At 38.5% G+C, this 21,087-nt stretch overlaps 1 protein-coding gene across 1 annotated transcript in view; it reads left to right on the plus strand.

Annotated features, from left to right (window-relative positions):
* The first annotated feature begins 11,065 nt into the window (after positions 1-11,065).
* The window catches only part of CNTNAP5 (contactin associated protein family member 5), a 401,323-nt gene continuing 391,301 nt past the window's right edge, over positions 11,066-21,087 (plus strand). Inside the window, exon 1 of the mRNA XM_074145684.1 lies at positions 11,066-11,123. Within this exon, the coding sequence (XP_074001785.1) occupies positions 11,066-11,123 (58 nt within the window). The remainder of the gene's footprint in view (positions 11,124-21,087) is intronic.

The following is a 21,087-nucleotide window of genomic DNA, read 5'->3' on the forward strand; positions in this document are numbered from 1 at the left end:
CTCCTGGGCTCCGAGCTCTGTTCTTTGCCAAGCTGTACTAAATCTACACTAACGACCTTTAACCATTCATTTTCCGAATCATCAGTCGGACCTTTCTGAGTCCTGTCTTCACCAAAACAATGCTCTAGATGCCAGTAACTACAAATATCGCCTATAAATACAAATATATATATAAAATATACATATTTACAGATAAGATGTATATGAATATTTGAAAATATAAAATAATACTAAATATAAAAATCATCCTGCCAGCATGGATTTATCACACATTCATTTCCAAGCTGTGTGAACTATCTCTGCTTTCATTTTTCTCCTTAATGAAATGGAAAAAAGGTGGAAGGCCTTAGAAAATAAATAAACAACGGCATGCAAGGCATTGAAATCACCCAGAATTTTGTGCAAATTGTGCAACCCATAAAAACCCAAAAGATTGGTCTCTGTAAGTTTAGATAGCCAAAACTCAAAATGCACTTAAATAATAATAATTAAAAAAAATCAGCTAAGCCAAAATGTTCACAGCCTAGCTTGCGTGAAATGTGCTATACTTCCAGTTTCCCTAAAATAATTTGATTTTTAAATATGCTTTTTAACTAATGCTCCCCACAAGACATTCGCCACTAATCATTCTGCTGGTCTCAGATGATCTGGGAGCAGACAGAAGCTCACGGGTGAAGGCAGAGAACATGTGAAATGTCTTTGTCTCACGCAGTAGGCAGTGTGATGGCAGTTCTGCTCCCAGCCCCACTGCATCACCAGCCCCGCTGGGCTGTGTTGCAGAACAGTTAATGGCAGGACAAATGCAACTGGTGGATATAGAAGTATGCCCCTCTGGAGCCAAGATTAATGCCTTCCCATGATACAATATATGCAGATTTTTTTTATTTTCAAATTCAGTCCTTTTTATTATTCCCCAATGGAAAAGCTGAACAGAGCAAATAATGCTTGAAGAGATCATAATTAAAAAAAATTTTTTTTTTACTACTATGAAATCATGCTACAATATACCGTGTTCACTAAATAACTACTGAATATGTTTCTCTATAGAATGAAGCAGGTTGTGTATTTTATTAAGGGGAGCTGAGCTGTTAGGAAGAAGCAGTATAATTCTGAACAACGGTCACAATGAATATTGTTAAAGTCACCTAAAGCCTGTAAGAGCCTATTGTTTTTCTTACATGAGTCTGTTCTTTTTCTTCTGTGAGTTTTGCATCAAGTCCATTATGAAACATTGTCTGCTGACACCTTCCTGTTCCGCAGAGAAATGGGCTTGCTGATTAAACAGTCATTTTCTGTCTCTGAACTGAAACTTATACATTATGGATGATCTGATTGAAAGTTTTCACATGAAATCCTAGTCACTTTTATATCAATACTAAAACTGCCATTAAACTCAATAGGGTTAAAGTTTCTATCTGGATCCTTCAGGGAACTTTGGATCAGATTAGAATGTTAAATCTAACCTGTTCCCAAAACAGGCAGAAAAAAATTTGAGAACACACACATGCCAGGAAATTCAAAGTTAATATAACGTTGATATTTAACTCACCTTGGGAGCCTTTATTTTTAGAAACAACTAAGATAAGGAAAAGATGGTGCCTGTTGAGCCTTAACAGGTTTTGTCATTTTGCATTGCAGAGTTACTTAGATCTTAGGTTTTATATTATCTGTGAATATCAATTCCAGGTTTGCAATTCTAAATACTATAGAGCAAGAAAAGCTGCTGAAATATCACCTGTCTTTATGGTGCTGAAACAGGCAAGTGTGTTTCTGAGATGTCAAAAGCAACTCAAACAATACACCAAATCCTAATCAACAGAAGTCATCATAGTTATTTTTTTATTGCTCTCTACATCAGCTTGTTTTCATAACACAGACATTTCACTTTTTGCAGGAACAGATGTATTTGTGACTATTTGCACTGAAATATCCAAACATTACAGTAAAGCAGCAATTTACAGTTGGCTGACTGTGTCTCCTCTTTAGTATACAATTAGTGAACAATGAAAAACTCATTATCTTCTTATTTCATTACAGTCAGGGAAGCAAACAATTAAATTTGGTGGTTTAAAAAAGATACAAACAAACAAAAAGCGTGTTGACTTCCCAGAAAGAACAAAGTGCAAGTCTTTCCATCTACAGCACTCGGGTGAAATTCATCAAAGGGGTGCATTCTTAAGCAGAGTTCCTCTTAAATGCTTTCTCTTAACTTTCAGGCTGAGGTAGAGAATGATAGAGAATAAACTTACACATCCACCACCATCAATATACTTATTAATATATTATAGTGTGGTACATGTGTAACATATATATGAATCTAAGCATCTCTGAAGTATTTTAAAACATAGCTTTTCTTTTTTTCCTTTCAGACTTGGTTAGTGTTTAACTTAGGCCATGAAGCATGGATCTTTGTTTCTGTCTCAGGCTCTCTAACCGTTGCTGTTTCATTGACCAAATAAATGACCAAATGTTGCTCGAATCTTGAAAAACTGATGTATACAGAAGTTTTCATATTGCAGAAAGGCATGAAAATGAATTTTAGCATGGAAGATTAACCCAATTTTAACAGCTTTAAAATACGCAGTTTCTCGTATTTACTGGTTTCCCACTTGTGCTTATGTTGCTAAAAAGAAATAAAAAAGCCAGCTCAGTGAAATCTAGGCATGCCACATATTAGTACATAGAAGTCTGATTTGTCTTTTTCTCTTATCTTCAGCTTCCCAGTATTCATTTTTTCCATCTTTCTTCTGATAAAAATCAAACATATAGGAATCTTCACTGTCAGTATCTAGACATTCATATTTTGCTTGTGAGGTAGAGCAACTGAGCTGATTCCCAGACTCAGAGGTCAATCTGCATCCCTTTTTTATCAAATCACAGTATTCTGTTCTGCACACATTCTCATACGTTATAGATAGTGTAGCTTGAATTTAGAATTCGCATGGTAGACAAGGATTGATGCTTCTTATACAGGTCCATCAACACAGAATTTTGCTAAGCTATCCACTCATATAGTTCAGTGTTCTGGAATGTCTTTCAATATTTTTTTTTCCCTTTCTTTCTTCTGCCTCATCTGAAAAAAAAAAGGTTGATTAATTCATGGTTTTCCTACAGTCCAGACTCTTCTGTAGTATACTAAACAATGTATGTCCTAAAGTCCTGATTCGTTTCAGGTTGTTTGATCTCACTGGAGCTACTTACATGCTTAACATTGAACAGAGCCAAAGGGTACAAAGCTGCTGTAGTTGCAACATTGTGATAGATCTTTTCCTCTATGACGCAGGGTGGTAGAGAAAAAGATGTTCAAAAGCAGAATGAGTTGTCAGTTCACTTACTTCATGTTGATGTTCACAAAGAATCAAGAAGGCTGTAGGGATCTAACTTTCTTTTATGAATTCAGGCTTACTTCTCTTTCACATCCTGTGTCATTCCTCAGTTATTGTTTCACCGCTCAATATTAACTGATCCTGTTCACTTGTTGCCTTTCAGCTTAGATGAATATTCTCTTTTAAAGCCTTAATTCTCTTCTTAGAGGAGACTCGCTTGTGGATAGACATCTTGCTAATAACTTCTTATGCAAAGTTGATGCAAGGTATTTTTATTCCGTTGTCTCCTTCTCCCTTAATTGTGCCTTACTCTGATAACATCAGTAGGAAAATGCTGAATGTAAAATTTCATTATGGCATTCTATTTAATATCTGGTCTGACTAACTATAAAAAAAAGTCATATCTTACTGCCGGTTAGGGGTTATGAAGCACTAAGAAGTTCTCAGGTGGAAGGAAATACAGAAAGGTAAAAGATGCTTATACTGAACACCACAGTAAAAGTCACATCATTCTTTAGTACTTAAAATGAGCATGTCTAGGTGAATGCCTAACTGAGAATTAATCTCAAGGTAAGCATCTAATTGCATCTCCTTTTCCCATGATAATCAGAGGACAGAACTAACATCGGGAAGGCGGGTCCTTCTGTGTGTTCTGCAATGGATAAATCTTTCTCTGTCGGTGCCCATTGATATTGAGGGAAGATAGACAACTCTTTCTCTGCTCTGATTATTGACAGAGAATAGCTGATTAGTTTCAGATGGCCATACTTTCAGGTATCAACAGTTTAGGTGAGGTGAATCATTCCTTGGTGATGGAAGAGCAAGTATAAATTTAGGACAATACATCATGGCCTTTCCCAGCCTGGGAAAAATCAGACTGCTGCAAAGAGTAATTTTTGATAGCACAACACATATATCAGGTTTACATGATACTTAGGAGAACAGATTAGATTAATTCATGAGGTCCTTTCCTTATCTCCTGATTCCATGCATTTTTTTTTCTGAATGACAGAAGCCAACAACAGTTGTTTTGAAGAGAGATACAAACATCAGAGCAAAAGCTACTGAAAATGACACTGATTAGAGCTGTTCAAAATCCCTGTCCCATGGGAAATGCTGATATTTTGACATATGTTTTCCTCTCAAAATGGGATGAGAAAGGTTTAAATACCAGCAATTCTCACGGTAATTTTTTCACAAATGCTGAAATGAAGAACAAATATTTCATTTTGAAATAACTATACTTTCAACATTTCAAAACATCATTTGAAAGGTTTCATTTTGCTCTCAGGTTTTCACCTTTAACATACATATATTTGTATTTATATGTATCTCTGTGTGAATGTATATTTGATGCTGACTTTTTACTTTTGAGAAGAAAATAGTAATTTCAAAAATACTTGCATTCTTTCAGGAAAATTTTTTGGCCACTGCATTTGGTCAGTCATAGTTATGGCCCACTAGCCCCTTTCCTAAAGGGAATCTGGACTGTTGAGTCAGTCACCATGACAGAAAGCAGGCTGTTTAAGACAGAACTCTACCAGGAAACAGTTCACAGTTTGGTTGTGAAATCCTTCTTCATAGTGACTACATTTTATTGACCTAGCAAGGGGCAGGGAATAATCTAATCAACATCTCACATGAAAACTTGCTAAAAGAAATTATCATGATAGCTAAAGAAATGCAAATAGCAATTTTACCCATACTGTGTCCTCTGAGCACTTTCGTGGTGCTTTATACTAAAACAAAATGGCCTATATTTTCTTATAATTTTCTCTATAAAGATATATGTATATTTATCTGTGTGGTGCACTCTAAAAATGTTTTGAAATCTGAAATACCATCCAATGTTTAAAAAAAACTGGTGTAAATAAATAGACAACATTATTAAGGCAATAATGATATTTTTAAAATTGTTTTAAATGAAGAAGTCTTTCAAGTGTTACTTATGAGAGGAGGAAATTTTACAGGTCTCTTACTTTAGGTACAAGTAAGAAAGACAAGACAAGAAAGACCTCAAATTCACACATACGCAGTTTATAAAATAGTGGCACCTTTCCTGACTTAATTTATTGTCTGTGCTCAGAGACACAAGACCCATATTTTCTTTTCCCAGTAATCCAGAAGCTTCTTGAAACTAACAATGATATTGTCTCTAGGTCCCTGTTTGCAGCTTCTATCTGGAGCTAAATCCTGGTGTGAATTTATACAAACCTGCTAAAGAAAAACTTTGAAAAAGCATTTAAGACATTAATGGAAGTTAAGAATCCAATTTCACGTTAAGTATTTTCAGGGTCTGTAATCACTGAATCACTATTATGTTTTAATTACTTGAGGATAAAGAACCCAGAAGATACTTCTTTAGCTTCCTGCCTTTTTCTCTGCCTTGTTTATTTGGAGCCTGAGTATTTTAATATATGCTGTTTCTGTGACTCTGCTTAATACCTAGGACACCAGTGGCCCCTATGGCTCAGGCTACAGGCTGAAATTGCAAAAGATGTCATTAAAAATACAGCAGGAAATCAATTTGGTGACTTTAGATTGGTTCATAATGGACATTTTTGCCTCTAGCTCTGGATTAGACTAGAACGTGTCTGAAAAAAAGAACATCCTGTGAAATCCAAATTGTCACTGATCCAAAGCCCATGAATGGCAATAAAAAAAATCTTACTATTTTTATTAGGATTTCAACCCACACCTCCATGCTTCAACTTTCACAACTGTTAGCCTAAGATTTCTTTCAAGTTGCAAAAGAAAAATACTGTGTGTCAAAAATAGTAATATGAAACAAAGAGACAAAAAAAGTTTAGTATCATAAGTGAGTCCTACACAGTGATATTTGCATGTTTTAGATTAATACAATGAGATGACAATTTATTTCATGCAAAAACCCTGTGACGGCACATTGTTACTGCAATTTCCTGTCCTTGAAGGAAAGTATTAACCTTCATTGTGACAATGTACAGAAAGCAGCACAAAGTAACACCATGTATGCTTTTCAGGTATTTTTATTTCGGATAAAATATCTGTATAAAGTGGGAATGGACTCATTGGATGCATATTTCACCCGTTGCATCCTTTGAACATCCAACTTCTTTGTCTATGGAAGTGACTGTTCAGCCTGTGTGGCTTGCCCCAGCATCAGCCTCTACACAGAAATAAGGGTTTAATGCATTAGCTGTGCTGGGGCTTTGCTCCGAGACCAGCGTTGAAACTCTCTGCTTAGTATTGCTACGTGTAGGTTTGGTGTAAGAACAAAGAAACAAAAGAGTGTAGAAAAATGTAAGTAAAGTATCTTAGTTAGCACCACAGATTAAAAAAGACTAGCCACAAAAATTGTTTTCCTTTTATTTCTGGATGTATAAAGATAGTATCTCCAAAATACTGTATGTAGGCATGCCAAGCATATTTGCATTTTTAAGAAATATATGTGTGCCTTTGGTTATGTTTATATATAAGCACAGAATTTCAGTTTTGATTTTATATTTTTTCTTTTTTTTTCTTGTTTTTAACTTCTTAAACATTCTTTTTCTTACCAAAATAGATAAAGGAAGGAGATAAGTCAACACACAGTAGTAAGAATAATTATATTTTTCTTTACTTTACAACACAGATTTTGGTTTTGTGTGTAGCATTTTAGCTCTCGTGTAAATGGATATTGCTAATCATCAGTGCAATCTGAATTGTGGTCTGTGAGTGCAAGCAAAGCTGGAGAAATAATAAGAAACCCACAATCCAGCAGCAAGCAAAGAAGGACTATAAATGTAATTCTCTTACCAATCACAAATGCAACTGTGCAAGCACATATACAGAGAAACACTGCCACTCTCTTAGCTATAAATCCAGGGTTTCTAAGATGCATTCCTTATCTGTAACAACAGTTATTTCCCTTTCCTATGTATACTGGCTATTGCACCTTATCCTACCCTGGGTTGCTGATAGAGGTGGATGAACTGGTTCAGATGAAATTAGAACTGACCTAAATTTTCACCCCTGGCCTGAAATGTGTTATTATCCATGGCTGAAAAACCTCTGATATTTTCTCTCTTCTTCTATTATTCCAAGCGGTTCAGAAAAAAAGCAGCAAACACTGAAAACCGAAGAAGGAAAAAAACAAGCAAAAAACGCCAAATGTGCGAGATTTCACGGGTTTAATCTGAATAGATCTTCACAAAAGCATATAGAAGAAAATTCACCTATCTCTGTTTGGAGGGATAAAGTTCTTTTGAAATGAATGAATTTGCAAACATTTCTTCCAAACACTAACAACTTTTAACAGTCGTTTTTTTCCAGCAGCTGATGAGTTTTGGGTTAGGTGTTTCTGGAAATCCAAAGACTAACTCTACAAGCGAAAAGAGTAAGCATCCAGCTGTTCCAATCTAGGATCTGAAAGCAATACTTTGCAAAAATGCTTATTGTCAGCTGTGATGCACTTATTTTTAGAAACGAACATTGCTACCAAAGGTTGTTCTCATTCCCAACTTTCCCCTGCCTGAGGGTATGCTCGTTCCACATTCCCAAGGTACGTTTGCAGCTCATGTAGTTATATTTGCTTTAGATGTAATTTAGCAAGTGCAGGTAGCAACAAAAATGAAAGAGGAGCTGCAGAGAGTCTGAAAGTCAGCACTGGGATTCTGGGTGCTTTCTTGGCTTGCTAGCACACCACAGCCTGTGCTGCTGTATTGTCATAGCTACTGCTACAAGCTAAGCGATGGAAACTTCAGTCTCCTGTAATTGCAATGCTGAACTGCAGCGTAGGTAGACACCTACTTTTCTCTCTCCCTGGCAGAGCCTATGAGTGACAGTGTTCCTCCATTTCAATAAGAACCAGAGATTTAGGGTTTTGGATCGACTGGTTAGCCAAGAAATCCACCCAAAATGTATTATCTCATAATCTTTTGACCCACAAACATGAGCCACAAGGCATCAGAATATCTAACCAGTGGCTGAAATCTGAAAAGCTGCAGTTTCTTCTGGAATGACTTGTTATGGTGGACATACCGCATCACGGCTTCTCTCTCTACCTGTGATTTTAAAAAGTGGTTTCTCAAAGTCAAGCAAGGAGCAGTGATCTTTTCTAAGAAGGATGTGAAAGAGGGAGATTGGTTTTGAGTTCCTGTCCCTACTAATGGCTGCAGGGAGCATCAGCAAGAGAAGAGCTTGAGAGGGAAGGGGAATTTCACATTTGTTCTGCTTCCTCCTGTTTCCTCTCCTCTTCTGTGAAGCGGATATCCTTCCCTGAACTTGGGGCTTTGAAGCTTATTTCGGACACTGCTCTGCTTTTAATAGGAAGAGCTGAGAGCCCATTACTGTCAGGAAGGGTTTCCTCCCACACGTTATTAACAAATGTTGCTTCCTGTCTTTCTACTTTAAAAGGGCGCACACTATGACCACAGAGCTCATGTTCCAGTTCAGCACTTATATTATACCTTGATGCCACTAAAAACTCGGCACCACTGGAAATAGAGAGATCTCACTGTTATATTTCTTCCTTCAAGTTCCCAGGCCAAAATGATCAAGCAGGTCAGAATTTTCCTGAAGGTCAGGAGACCTTTCCTCTGAAAGCAACTGCATGACCCAAAGCTAATTCCTGACTTTTCTTGCTTCTGCTTCATGGCTCAGTCTTGTTAATTTAGACTGTAACATTTCAAAAGCATTAGTTAGCTCTTGATTATGTCTCATACCTGGGGCAGAGCCACAATACGTGGTTAGTTAGGACCTGAAAGCACTACTCTAATTAGCACTCCCACTGTGCAGAAGGGTGCTTTCCTGGGGAGGGAGGGAGTCAGATGGCATTTGTGGAAAGAGATGCGATATGTTCTTCCAGAGACAAAAGTTTCTATTAAGGTCCATTTAAAATGAAGTGTCTCCCTCTCTCCAGATTCCTCCCTCTTTTCATGCACTGCCAGGTGCTCTTCTGTGCTTCAGTGCTGAGTCACGCAGGCGCTGCCTGCTCCACAGTGCCAAGTGACACCATCTGACAAAAAGACACATCACAGTTGGACTGAAGATGTCTCTGCTTTTTCTGAGAAACAAAAAAGAAATGGGACTTCTATGGCCCAGCCTGTTATTTATAATTCTAACTCGCCTTTGACTCCTAAGAAATGGAAGTGCCTGTCACTAAAACTCTGCTTTTTGAGGTGTTACTGGAAATGTGAGCATAGCTGCAATGGAAAGGAAGGATGTTTTCTGTGTTAGTCACTGGCTTGGGAAAATCTGCACTGTGTTCTCATCTCGAATCAAGTCCCTAGTGTTCCCCTGGGCCGGTCATTCAGCCTTTCAATGGGTCTGCTCCATGTCTGTGAAATGGCTTCCCAAATATGTCCTCTCTTTTTACCCTGTTTTGGCTTTTTAGACTGACAGCCCCTCACTGGGAAGCCAGGCTATGGCTTAATGTTAGCACAGCATCTAGCCCAGCTGAACTTTATTTCTTGCATCTAGCTGGTATTGCAGTACAAAGCAATAATTTTGTGTCCATGCAAAAGCTGTATTAAAATGACGGCTTAAAAAACGAGGACTTAAAGTGCTCCTTAAGGATTTAAAGCATGCCCCTTTGTGGAAATGCATTAAGATGCTGCCTTTAGAGTGTCTTTTATTCCTAGAAGACTGCTGTTTTCTTTCACACAGAGAATGAAATGAGCTTAGAGAATGACCCAACTGATCAATATTTTTTCCAGTCATTGAATCAGTGGATGTTGATTTTGTCTTTTATTTTCTTTTTTTTTTCCCCTGAAGCCTACTCACATCTTGCAAAGAATGCATGATTGATCTCTTCATACAATTATGAAGTTCTAGGGAACTCTTGATCAAAACATTAAATTGCTCCAAAAACATGAATTAAATAATGCAAGCATTATAACCCTTAGTATCAGAAGAGAGGGCAAAATTAATTTTCCATATAAAAGAGAGAACTTATGGCATGATTAGAGGTATGTAGCAAGTCCTTCTGCAGTAGGGCAATAAGGGATGAATATATGCTCTTCTGTGTGACACAGAAGCTAGATGCACAACACTTTATGGAAATTAAATATCCTACTTTGGAGTATGAGTCTTAAGCTGCTTTTCCTTTAGCTATGGTGTGATTTCTTACGAGCTTTCACATCCTACTTTACAGGTCACTTGTACTCTAACATGTCATATTTGGCATCTTCTTCTTACTCTTAACTTTGAGAAACATGGAAAAACATTAATTTAAATGATATTAGTAGTCTGGTGGCAGTCCAATGAAGTTCCCGCTGACTGAAAAAAGGGGAGACATACCCCCATTTTTAAAAAGGGAAAAGAGGAATACCCAGGGAACTACATGTCAGTCAGTCTCACCTTTGTGACCCCCCAAGATCATGGAGCAGATCCTCCTGGAAACTATGCTAAGGCACATTGAAAATAAGGAGGTGATTGGTGACAGCCAACATGACTTCCCTGAAGGCAAATTGTGCCTGATAAATTTAGTGGCCTTCTATGATCGCATCATAGCGTTGGTGGATAAGGGAAGAGCCACTGATGTCATCTACCAAGACTTGTGCAAAGTATTTGGCACTGTCCAGCATGACATCCTGGTCTCTAAATTGGAGAGACATGGATTTTGCAGATGGACCACTCGATGGATAAGGAACTGGCTGGATGGCTGCACTCAAAACGGTTATGGTCAATGGCTCGATGTCCAAGTGGAAACTAGTGATGAGCGGCGTTCCTCAGGGGTCAGTACAGGCACTGTGCTGTTTAACATCTTTGTTGGCGACATGGACAGTGAGATTGAGTGCACCCTGAGCAAACTGGCCGATGACACCAAGCTGTGTGGTACAGTCAACATGCTGGAGGGAAGGGATGCCATACAGAGGGACCTGGACAGGTTTGACAAGTGGACCTCATGAAGTTCAACCAGGCCAAGTGCAAAGACCTGCACCTGGGTCATGGCAGTCCCAAGCACAAATACAGGCTGGGCAGAGAATGGATTGAGAGCTGTCGTGAGGAGAAGGACTTGTGGGTGTTGGTGGATGAGAAGCTCAACATGAGCTGGCAGTGTGTCCTGGCAGCCCAGAAAGCCAACCGTATCCTGAAGTGTGGCCAGCAGGTCGATGGAGGTGATTCTACCCCTCTACTCTGCTCTTGTGAAACCCCAACTGGAGTACTTGCATCCAGCTCTGGAGTCCTCAGCACAGGAAAGACATGGACCTGTTGGAACGGGTCCAGAGGAGAGCCACAAAGATGATCAGAGGGCTGGAACACCTCTCCTATGAAGATGGGCTGAGAGGGTTGGGGCTGTTCAGCCTGGAGAAGAGAAGGCTCTGGGGAGACCTTATAGTGGCCTTCCAGTACTTAAAGGTGGTCTACAGGAGAGATGGGGAGGGACTCTTTATGACGGAGTGAAGTGACACGATGAGAGGTAACAGTTTTAAACTGAAAGAGGGTAGATTTAGATTAGATATAATGAAGAAATTATTTTCTCTGAGGGTGGTGAGACATTGGAACAGGCTGCCCAGGGAAGTTGTGGATGCCCCATCCCTGGAAGTGTTCAAGACCAGGCTGGATGGGGCTTTGAGCAACCTGTTCTAGTGGGAGGTGTCCCTGCCCATGGCAGGGGGGTTGGAGCTAGATGATCTTTAGGGTCCCTTGCAACTCTAACCATTCTATGATAAGATGAAATCGCTCCTTCCATCCCTACATTGGTGAAAGAACAATAGTAGATACTACCAATGATTTCTGGAATCCTCCATTTAAACGAATGGGATTTTTTTCTCTTCAAGGTATACTATCAGTTTTTTCTGCAAACTAACCTGGATTGTGGTTACCCTCACTTGACACTTTGCAGATTTTTGATCTCATAACAATTTTGCTTTTTTTTCATTTAGTTTCTTTTTGTTTTCTAATGAAGATGGAAAATAATTACCAAAGTGGCTACTGGATCTATTTCCTTCCTCTCATTTGATTGCCCTCAATCCTTTCTTAAAGGCATTACACATTGGAGCCTGCAAAAATCAAAATAGTCAGAAGTGCCTTTAAAAAATATTGTTAATATATATTTGCAAGTATTTACACTTCTTTTTTTTCTTCCTTCCAACTTTATGCAGTACATATTGCTTACAATATATCTCTTAATCCAGATCATAAATGAAGGGATTATTCTACCCCTAAGAGCCAAAGCTGTTTATTGTTTTCCTAAAAGATAAATGAGGAAATAAATAAATAAGCAATGCAGTTGAATTCCCCTTGAGATGGAATCCAAAACATTGATATAAAAACAAGGAAGGAGGAAAGTCTGTGAACCTGCAAACAACTTCCAAATATCATCATTAAAGAGCTTGCAACTTTTAAAAGAATGAAGTAAACACAGATGGACTAGCCTGGGATTCAGTCCGAGGGAGAAGTGGTTTCAGATGTCATTGCAGAAAAGGTGAGGTGGGAGACGTGAAAGTGAGATTAAAAAGCTGGTTTTGAGGGCAGGAGCTGTGAAGTAGGTGGCTGTCTCCTCCATAGCACTGAGTGACCAGGAACAATGGGAGTGAGCAGATGAGAGAAAAAGAACAGGCCCGCCAGATTGGTGAATTCAGGGCAGGAGAGCTGTGCATAGGAGACCTGTTCACATACTGTGCCTTGAAATGCTCTGGGATGTGTGTGATACTGGGGAGAGACTGACCCAAAACTTGTGTAAACTGCTCGCTGGGCTTGTCTAATGTCTGCTGTTCTACCATAGACATCTTGTGAGACCTTGTCAGACATATCGTGAAGTCTGCACTCTACAGCCAGCTCTTAGGGACAGTATTTAGTTTAATTCATCAGTTTTTATGAACACACCTGTTCAATTTCACATTTGCTTGTTTAGCTCAGCAGTGTCCTTTCTAATTCTGAACGGTGTTCAGCTTGGCAAACTTCTGTCATTTATCTAATCTCTGTTTATAATCTCTGCTATGTCTTTTTTCTGTATAAAAGCTACCAATCGCTTGTAACTTGACAGGAGAATTCAGATACCATTTGCCCAACTTTCCTTTGCATAACTAGAAGGTTTGATCACCTTTCATTTTCATTCCTATCAATGTCACCTTCTCTTTGTCCACGAGCAAAATCATAAGCTAGCCAGATCTTCCCAATGTAGCTTTGACGTGGTATTAGTTTCTAACACAGAAGTAGAATAATTTCTACTGATTCTTTATGGTCCTAAATTCTTTTGTATTTCCTAACACATCCAGAAATTATTTTCTTTTTATATTTCCAATATTATAATTTCTCTTAAAGGGCTTAGACTGTCTTTTTTTTTTTTTTCCCCCTTCCTAACACAGAAAGATTAGATTCCTCAGTGAAAAAGACATAAAAAATAACATATTTCATAAACACTGACATCAAACTTTCAGATCATTTTCTGCTCATCTTCTGGGCCTGCAAGCTCAGGTACCTTGCCAATAGAGGTAGAAAATAGATCCCTCTAAGGTACCGTCCAACTAAGATAAGACTTCAGTCCTCACATGAGAGCTACTGCCTCCCATACCCATACGTTTGGTATGGCAGAGGTTTTCTATGCAGAAGCATCATTACTATTTTAGTGTCAAAAACCTTAGATTAATCTGGCAAGATTGGAAAGTATTAACTGTTGATGTTTATGACCTCACTGAAAATGACATGACTTTTCCCATTATTTCCTTTGCCCCCTTGCCTCACAGCCATTGCTGAAGCTGTGCAGGAATAGGAGAGCAGAAAGAGGATATGCAGAGCTGTCCCTCTGTTTAAATTGTTGCTGACAACACACCTATGTCTGTGGTATGTTCTTGAGGGTCTTTAATATTTCACAGGACAGAATAACAGTTGATCACTTTTAAAATCTGTTCTAAGCAAGATCACTTTCAGTGGGGATTGAATTCTGGGTTTTACACCATCAACAGTACTAAACAGCAAAATACTGCAGCAATAATAAGCTGGCAGCAAACACTGGGCACATTTCAATCACTTGACACTAGTCTTCTCACTGAGATCAATACTTTTCTCCTCCTCCTCTTCCCTGTTTCCCCTCTCCTACCTGACTATGCATATGTAACAATCAGTATGTTCCCACCATCTTTTAATAATCTTAGTGAGTAGAGGTCCTGAACATTTATAATCATCTTCACTTTCCTCTGGATCCATTTTATTCCTCACATGTGCCTTTTCTTTACATTTGATTGCACTTTTCACTATATAGCTTATCCATTTGCTTCTTTCCCCCCACTCTAAACATATTTATTGCTAGGTAGCTCACAGCCCTTTGGGTATACATTAATTTACGTAGGAACACTTTCCATTTCTCCTCTGTGTCCTTTACCTCTGTTGCCTCATTCCATTGATTTCAGTGAACACTTCTTACATGTCTACACAAATTATCTCTGCTGAAATTCAGTGTCTATATTTATTATTATTTTTTACTCTTTTTATGGCCCCTATTACTTATACCATACATTCTCCTCCTTTCATCTATCATCAGTTTGTGTTACAGTAAGCTAATCATGAATTGCCTCCTTCTTACAATTCTTTTTGATCATTTACATGGTGAACTGTGTATAGAAAAAGCTCCAAGAAGCTGCCTACCAACTACTGGCTCTCTTTATATACTAGTAGGATTGGTTTGAAAAATTCTTATCTTTTTTTTTGGGGGGAAGTAGTTTTTTAAAAAAAATATTATGTGTTTTCAGAATGCACATACTTCATTTAGGAAGTGTTTTGTTTTTTTTTCTCTTAGAAAACTGAAAACCTTTTGGGATAGTTTACATAAAAAATCAGTGTGCTATGGGAAATCTAAAAAAATAATCTCAACGTTGTAGGAAAAATAAATCAGTTTTCTGACCAATTCACTCTCCTGAAACAAAATTGCCTTTTCCTGAAGACGCCAAAACACGCTTATTAAGAATGTTTTAGTGATATTTTCAGCTTTTCAGGTAACATAAAAATAATTACCAGGGAAGATCCTGACCTGATGTGAATCTGTTCTGTTAAAATAAGTGGAGTTTTTTGATCAGGGAAGGGTCTGGCTTGTGGTAATCCTAATTGTGAATCTTACAATTTTAGGCTAGACTGATTTTGATATTCTGCCTCATGCGATATAAATGTAACTATTGGCTATAGGGTGGAAAAGAAAAGAATTAACCTTAATGGCTAAAGATGAAACTCTTAACTGAAGCTCCACATACTATTGGAATTGTTTCCTCAAATCTAGATGAACTGTCAGCTGATAAGAAAAATTACTGTCATGGATTCTGTTACCCAGCTTGGTCTCTACCTATTGACAGGCAGCAGATAATTTTCATCAGCAAAGATTGGTGAGACATGATGTTTCTCATGAACTCAATTGATTTCATGCTCTTGGTGGTTTCATGCTCTATGTGGTGGTTTAGCTCCCTAACTGTCCTTCCACTGACTAAAATAGTGTTACTCTGTACTATCGCTTTGGATCGTAACTCTGGACTTGCGTTATATATGCCAGAATTTTTTATTGTTTTACCCAGCGTTATCACTACATTGCAGACCGACAAGAACTTGGAGCCCTGCTGTGGGCCCATGGTGAGGGAACTAGTTCTCGATTCAAAGGCTGGGGAGAAGTACACAGATCCAAACTGATGGGCCCACAGCAACTTCACATGAGTAGAAATAGGTAACACCCTCTCCTGTCTTCTTGAATAAATTAGTCACCTCATTCATGCCTCTCTGATGCCCTTTTCCAGCTTATTGTTGTTTCTTCCACTGCTTATCCACAAGAACATCTTGGTTGCAATCTCTCTGCCTCCTAGCTACAGAGAGTTCCTCACTTTAGTTGTATTTTTTGTCTGCCAGCTTCTGTGTAGATTCTCACTGCAGCTGTATTTTTCTTCTCTCTCGCTCTGCTTGTGCACAGACTCTCCTAAGTATACTATATATTCATTATGAGCTAGAGTTACCCGTATTGTAACTCTCAATTCTCCAAAGCCCAAATGTATGACTCAGGCTTCTGAAATAAGTGAGAGAGACCTAGAGCAAGGTACATAGCAAAAATAGCGGTGGGAATGATGTGAGATTATTAGATACATATATTTTTTTAATTAGAGATGGTCCCAAACCAAATCAGTCATTCCCAATGCACTGAAGTGTTGGGCGAGTTTGATATGAGATCTGAGTATGAACTTTGCAGTTCAGCCTCACCTCTAATTTTAATATTTATACAGTTTTCTATAACCTCCCCTGTGAAGGTCAAAACTGATAACCAGTTATCTAAGCAGTGTAGGATTTTACAGCCAGCATTTGTGGACCACCACACAACTATATGGTAGAAATGATCACTGTGTTTTATCTAGCTCACTAAAACAATGAGAGCTTTTAATATGAACCTCTTATTGGGCAAGACAGTAACAATACAAGATGCCCTGATGAAGAGGCAGCACCAACTGCCCCCTGGAGTCCCAGGAATCAGTACATGCAGTTGCGACTTAGAAAGAGTCATAATGAAACCTTTATTTTCTTGCTTGTTCTGTCTGTGCTAGCAGTGAGAAAATGGAGTCATACAGGGGGCAGAATACCTGCTCAATATGAAATGTAAATAAGACGCATGGAAGGGTAATCAGGCTTTAGTCTATTCGGGCCAAAATAGATATCTGGGTGGAATATTGTTTCCCTTCACTGTCCTCAGTTACGAAGAGGGTATACAGCATCTGGAATAGCTAGAGGTGGTGCACTGCTTTCAGCCAACAGGGCCACAATACAAAATGAATCAAGTAGCAGTGCTCATTTCTGCTATACTTTTACTGTGCCATCATATCAATCAGTCCCTGCCAAGGCTGCCCATCTTCAGTTACTCATTTCTTGATCACATTAGGATGTATCCAGGCTCTGTTAGAGTGTGTAAAATGGAAAGCCTTTGTGGGAGCTTATTTGTAGATGTGTTGTTTGTCCTTCTGGGGCTGTCTGCACTTAGGGATAACTGTAGGAGGCCTGTGTTCTGGAAGTCAGAAAGGTGTTATGGGATTGCTCACCCAAAATTTCTGTGGGCAGAATTCCTTTGCTTGAAGTTTGAAGCATGACGTTAAGTTTGAAAAATGAAGGAGTGTGGTAGGAAAGCAAACTTCATCCCCAGAAGCTCAGCTGAATTGATTTTATTAGGAGATACTGCTTACAGGCTTCGGTGGCTTGTAGGTGACCTGAAACTTGACTCAGATAATCAATTTAGACCTGGCTGTGGCCTCTGCTGCTTCTTTTATTTGTATGTGATGAACCTGCACCCCTTCTTGTCAGAAGCTATTGAAAAGATGAACATGCTGAAGATTTTGAGGTATTCAGTTTTTCTATCCATAATAAAAGAGAAGCACTTTGAAAAGACATTCTAACCTTCTCTTTGCCCTTCTATCAAGATTTTCAAATTACTTTGCAAGTATCACTATTATACACGATATTCTTATTTAGTTAAAACTCCTTTTGCAGGGTGATGGCTTCAGAACATGGACCATTAATTTTATGTAATACCTCTGACATTTTATGGCTTGGTGATGGGGCTTCAGTTTGCTTTCACTTTCCATGTGCACATGTATTTATATTTGTGAATTACTTGTATGTACTACTGTGTATTTGTACACACACACTTAAGTGTATTTGTGCACACACACTTAAGTGTGTGCGTGAGCGTCCATATGCACACATCCTCAGAGCAGCTCCAGAAGGAGAATGTGTTCAGTAGATTAAACAAGATACGGTTCTTCACGCAACATTTCTCCACTTCATTTAATCTCAATATTTTTCAAATCCCATTTTTAAAATATCCTTTCTCCTTTGCTTGTACTTCTTAATTTCCCTCTACACCTAATACTGAGTTTATAAACTGTACAAATGTTTTAATATGTCCACCTTGTGGTGTATTCCCAGGACTCTTGTCTGTACTTTATAGCAGAGATTGCTTTTTGTTCTGTGTTACTTAAGGGCTCTGAGGTCCACGTGGCAGGAGAGAATGCAGTTCTCCCAAGAAGTGCATGTTGGTATCAACTGAAATCACCACTATTTTAGAAAGAGAAAGAGTAGAAGACAAATGTTGTAGAACTCATTGATAGAACCAAGAAGTCATTTTTCCTATAACCTGTTTAGTGAGTAAAAAGGTTCTTGATAGAGGAAGTGTTACCAGACAAGGACATTTTTCTGAAGCTTTTTCAGCTGAGTATTGGAATGGTTCTGCTGGTTGAAGTCCAGTGGGCTGAGGGCTGTAGGTCCAAGTATAACATTTTGCCTGCAATTTAGAATAAGTTTTAAAAGTTTTGATTCATTGTTAAATGAATTTGTTTAGCTTGCTTCAAACAAAGATTCCTATTGTCCTCTCTTTGTATATAATATGTGTGTGAACACATACGTGTGCATACTGCTTTTTAGCATTTTATCTTCTGCATAAGTCAGCCAAATCTCTGAATGCCAGGTCATATGTATATAAGGTCTAGCTAGGGCTATAAACCTGGCCATGTGGTTTAAACACCAAATCTGACATTGAAACTGAGACAGCTGCAGTAACATACATCTATAACTTATAGGACTTCAGGAGCTTTTTCATTCAAAGGAGTGTAATTAAGTTCACTATACACAATCACACCAGCAAAATCAAGAAAAGACTGGAAGGCACGCTTATTATCATTTAATATAAATAAGGTTTGATTGCTATGTTACAGTTTTGTAGGTAATACAGGAGAATGCATTTGTTGATATTAAAAAGATGAAAACAAGCCTGTAGTGTATTCCTTTTTTTTTGGTAGAAAATAATTGCAAAAATCTTGAAGTACTCCTGAGCAAGCTCTGAGATAATGTGGGGTCTTACAGCAACACAGCCCAGAAATCACTCCCTTACAATCATTGTATATGCACCACTGTCACACCATCATAAGAAATGGATGACTCCTATAGTTGTAAAGAAGACAAATCTGAACAGATATATGCAATGAATCCAGCCAAACCTGCAACAAATAATTACCTTTTCAAGAGTCTGAGTGGGGTGAGACGATCTTAGCATCCCTAGACTCAAACCTTGATATTGTCACCCAAGGCTTGCTCAAGAATTTTTCCCAAATGAAAATAGATTGAAGGATTAAACATTCAAGTCACAATGATTCAATCAGAATCATTTATTTATAAGTCATTTTGCAAAACACTCTGTATATTTTCCCATCTCTTTCCTTTCATGCACTTTGAGCCTTCTGGTATTGTAAACACTGCATGCATTATCATTTAGAGGAATTCACAGTGGCTTAATAAGGAAATTGGGAGCATCTTTCATTTTACCTCTCTAAAAAAGCTACACCATATTTAAAATGCCTGTTAATTATATGTGAAGCAAATGAAAAGTTGACATGTGTATACAGTGAGAATGTGTGGCCATTCCAGGATGTCTGAATTTATCTAGACTATCCTTCTCTTGGGGTTTATTTTAAGTTTATTGCAAAGAATATCCATATTAGTCCTCTCCAACCGTCATCTATCTTTTTGCCTGTCAAAAACCTCTCCTGATTGTCTGCCAATCTTTCCCTTGATGTCCTTGGGCGACAAGAACAAATAAGGTATAAAAAACCCCTTTATCTGATGCCTGAGCTAGTTTTACCCTCTCCAGGCCAAAGTCTAGTAGGCACCATAAATCCTTCAGGGTAAGCATTCCTGCTCTGTGGATCACCTGCCTTCCATGGATGATGAGTGGGTTCTCTCCACCACTCTGTCAATTGATTTACTTCCGTTGCAACCACATTCACATCCTCGGTTCCTGATGTGTCATAAACTTAAAAAGTCAGATTTGGGTCTGACCTTGAACCCCTCATCTCAGTCACTTAGAAGTCTACCCCCAATCACTCAGTTCTGGATCAGAACCAGCCTTCAGAAACTAGGAAGAGAAGGGGCTGTCTCTGAGGAATGGGTTTATGGGCATGTCCCTGGAAAGTAGTGCTAATGGCAGTAGTTTCTGCCCTCAGCTACCCTTTGTTCCTGTTCCCACATCTCCTCTTTAGCTGTGTCACAGCAACTTTGTATGGGACCAGGCAGAGAAGTGAATAATTGAATTGACCCAAGATAAAACTAAGCCTTAAAAAAAAAAATAAATGGGAAGAGTATTTTTAACATGGATAAGCCTCTTAGATTGGTTCCCTGCCAGCCTCCAAAAACATCTATATAACACGAATATAACAGCATAAAGAATAGATGGTGCAGGGGTGAGAATAAATGTGCATAAAGTTGGAGAGGAGGTGGCACAGGACGGGTGTGAAATGCTCTGATGAAAAATGCCCTTTGAATCATGACAGTACTTCAACTAAAATACAGCCCTCTGCAAATGGCCTTACAAAGGTGTCACTAAAAATGCAAAGAAAGGAGGAAACCAGATGAGGAGTAGAAATCCTTGGAAAATATACAGCAAAACACTTGAGTTTCCACACAGCTCAAGTTCCAGCTTTGTGCCTCTGTTTTATTAAAGACTGTAGCTGGTTCTGTATTTCCTGTATCGTTAGCACATTTCCAGTGGTAATTGCAGAAGGTGAGGGCTGTTGATGCCTTTAAAAATGCTTTAAAACGCTAGTGACTCAGAGCTAAATGGATATTGTTCATTTAAACGTAGTGCTGACCAACAGAGAGATGTTGTGTGGTCCGTTCTGCTACTCTTTTTGATGAATAGCTTGAACAAGGTGAGGAGTTGTGGATCAGAGAAGCTGTTCTGGTGCAAAAGAAACTTTTCAATTGGTGGCTTGCTTTGCCTTCTCCATTTCAAGTCTTCTAAGCTTATAAACTAATTTCTGTATTCATCCCATTCTTTAAGAATAATCAGCAT

The sequence above is a fragment of the Numenius arquata genome, chromosome 3 (genome assembly GCF_964106895.1).
Source record: "Numenius arquata chromosome 3, bNumArq3.hap1.1, whole genome shotgun sequence".
Classification (NCBI taxonomy): Eukaryota; Metazoa; Chordata; class Aves; order Charadriiformes; family Scolopacidae; genus Numenius; species Numenius arquata.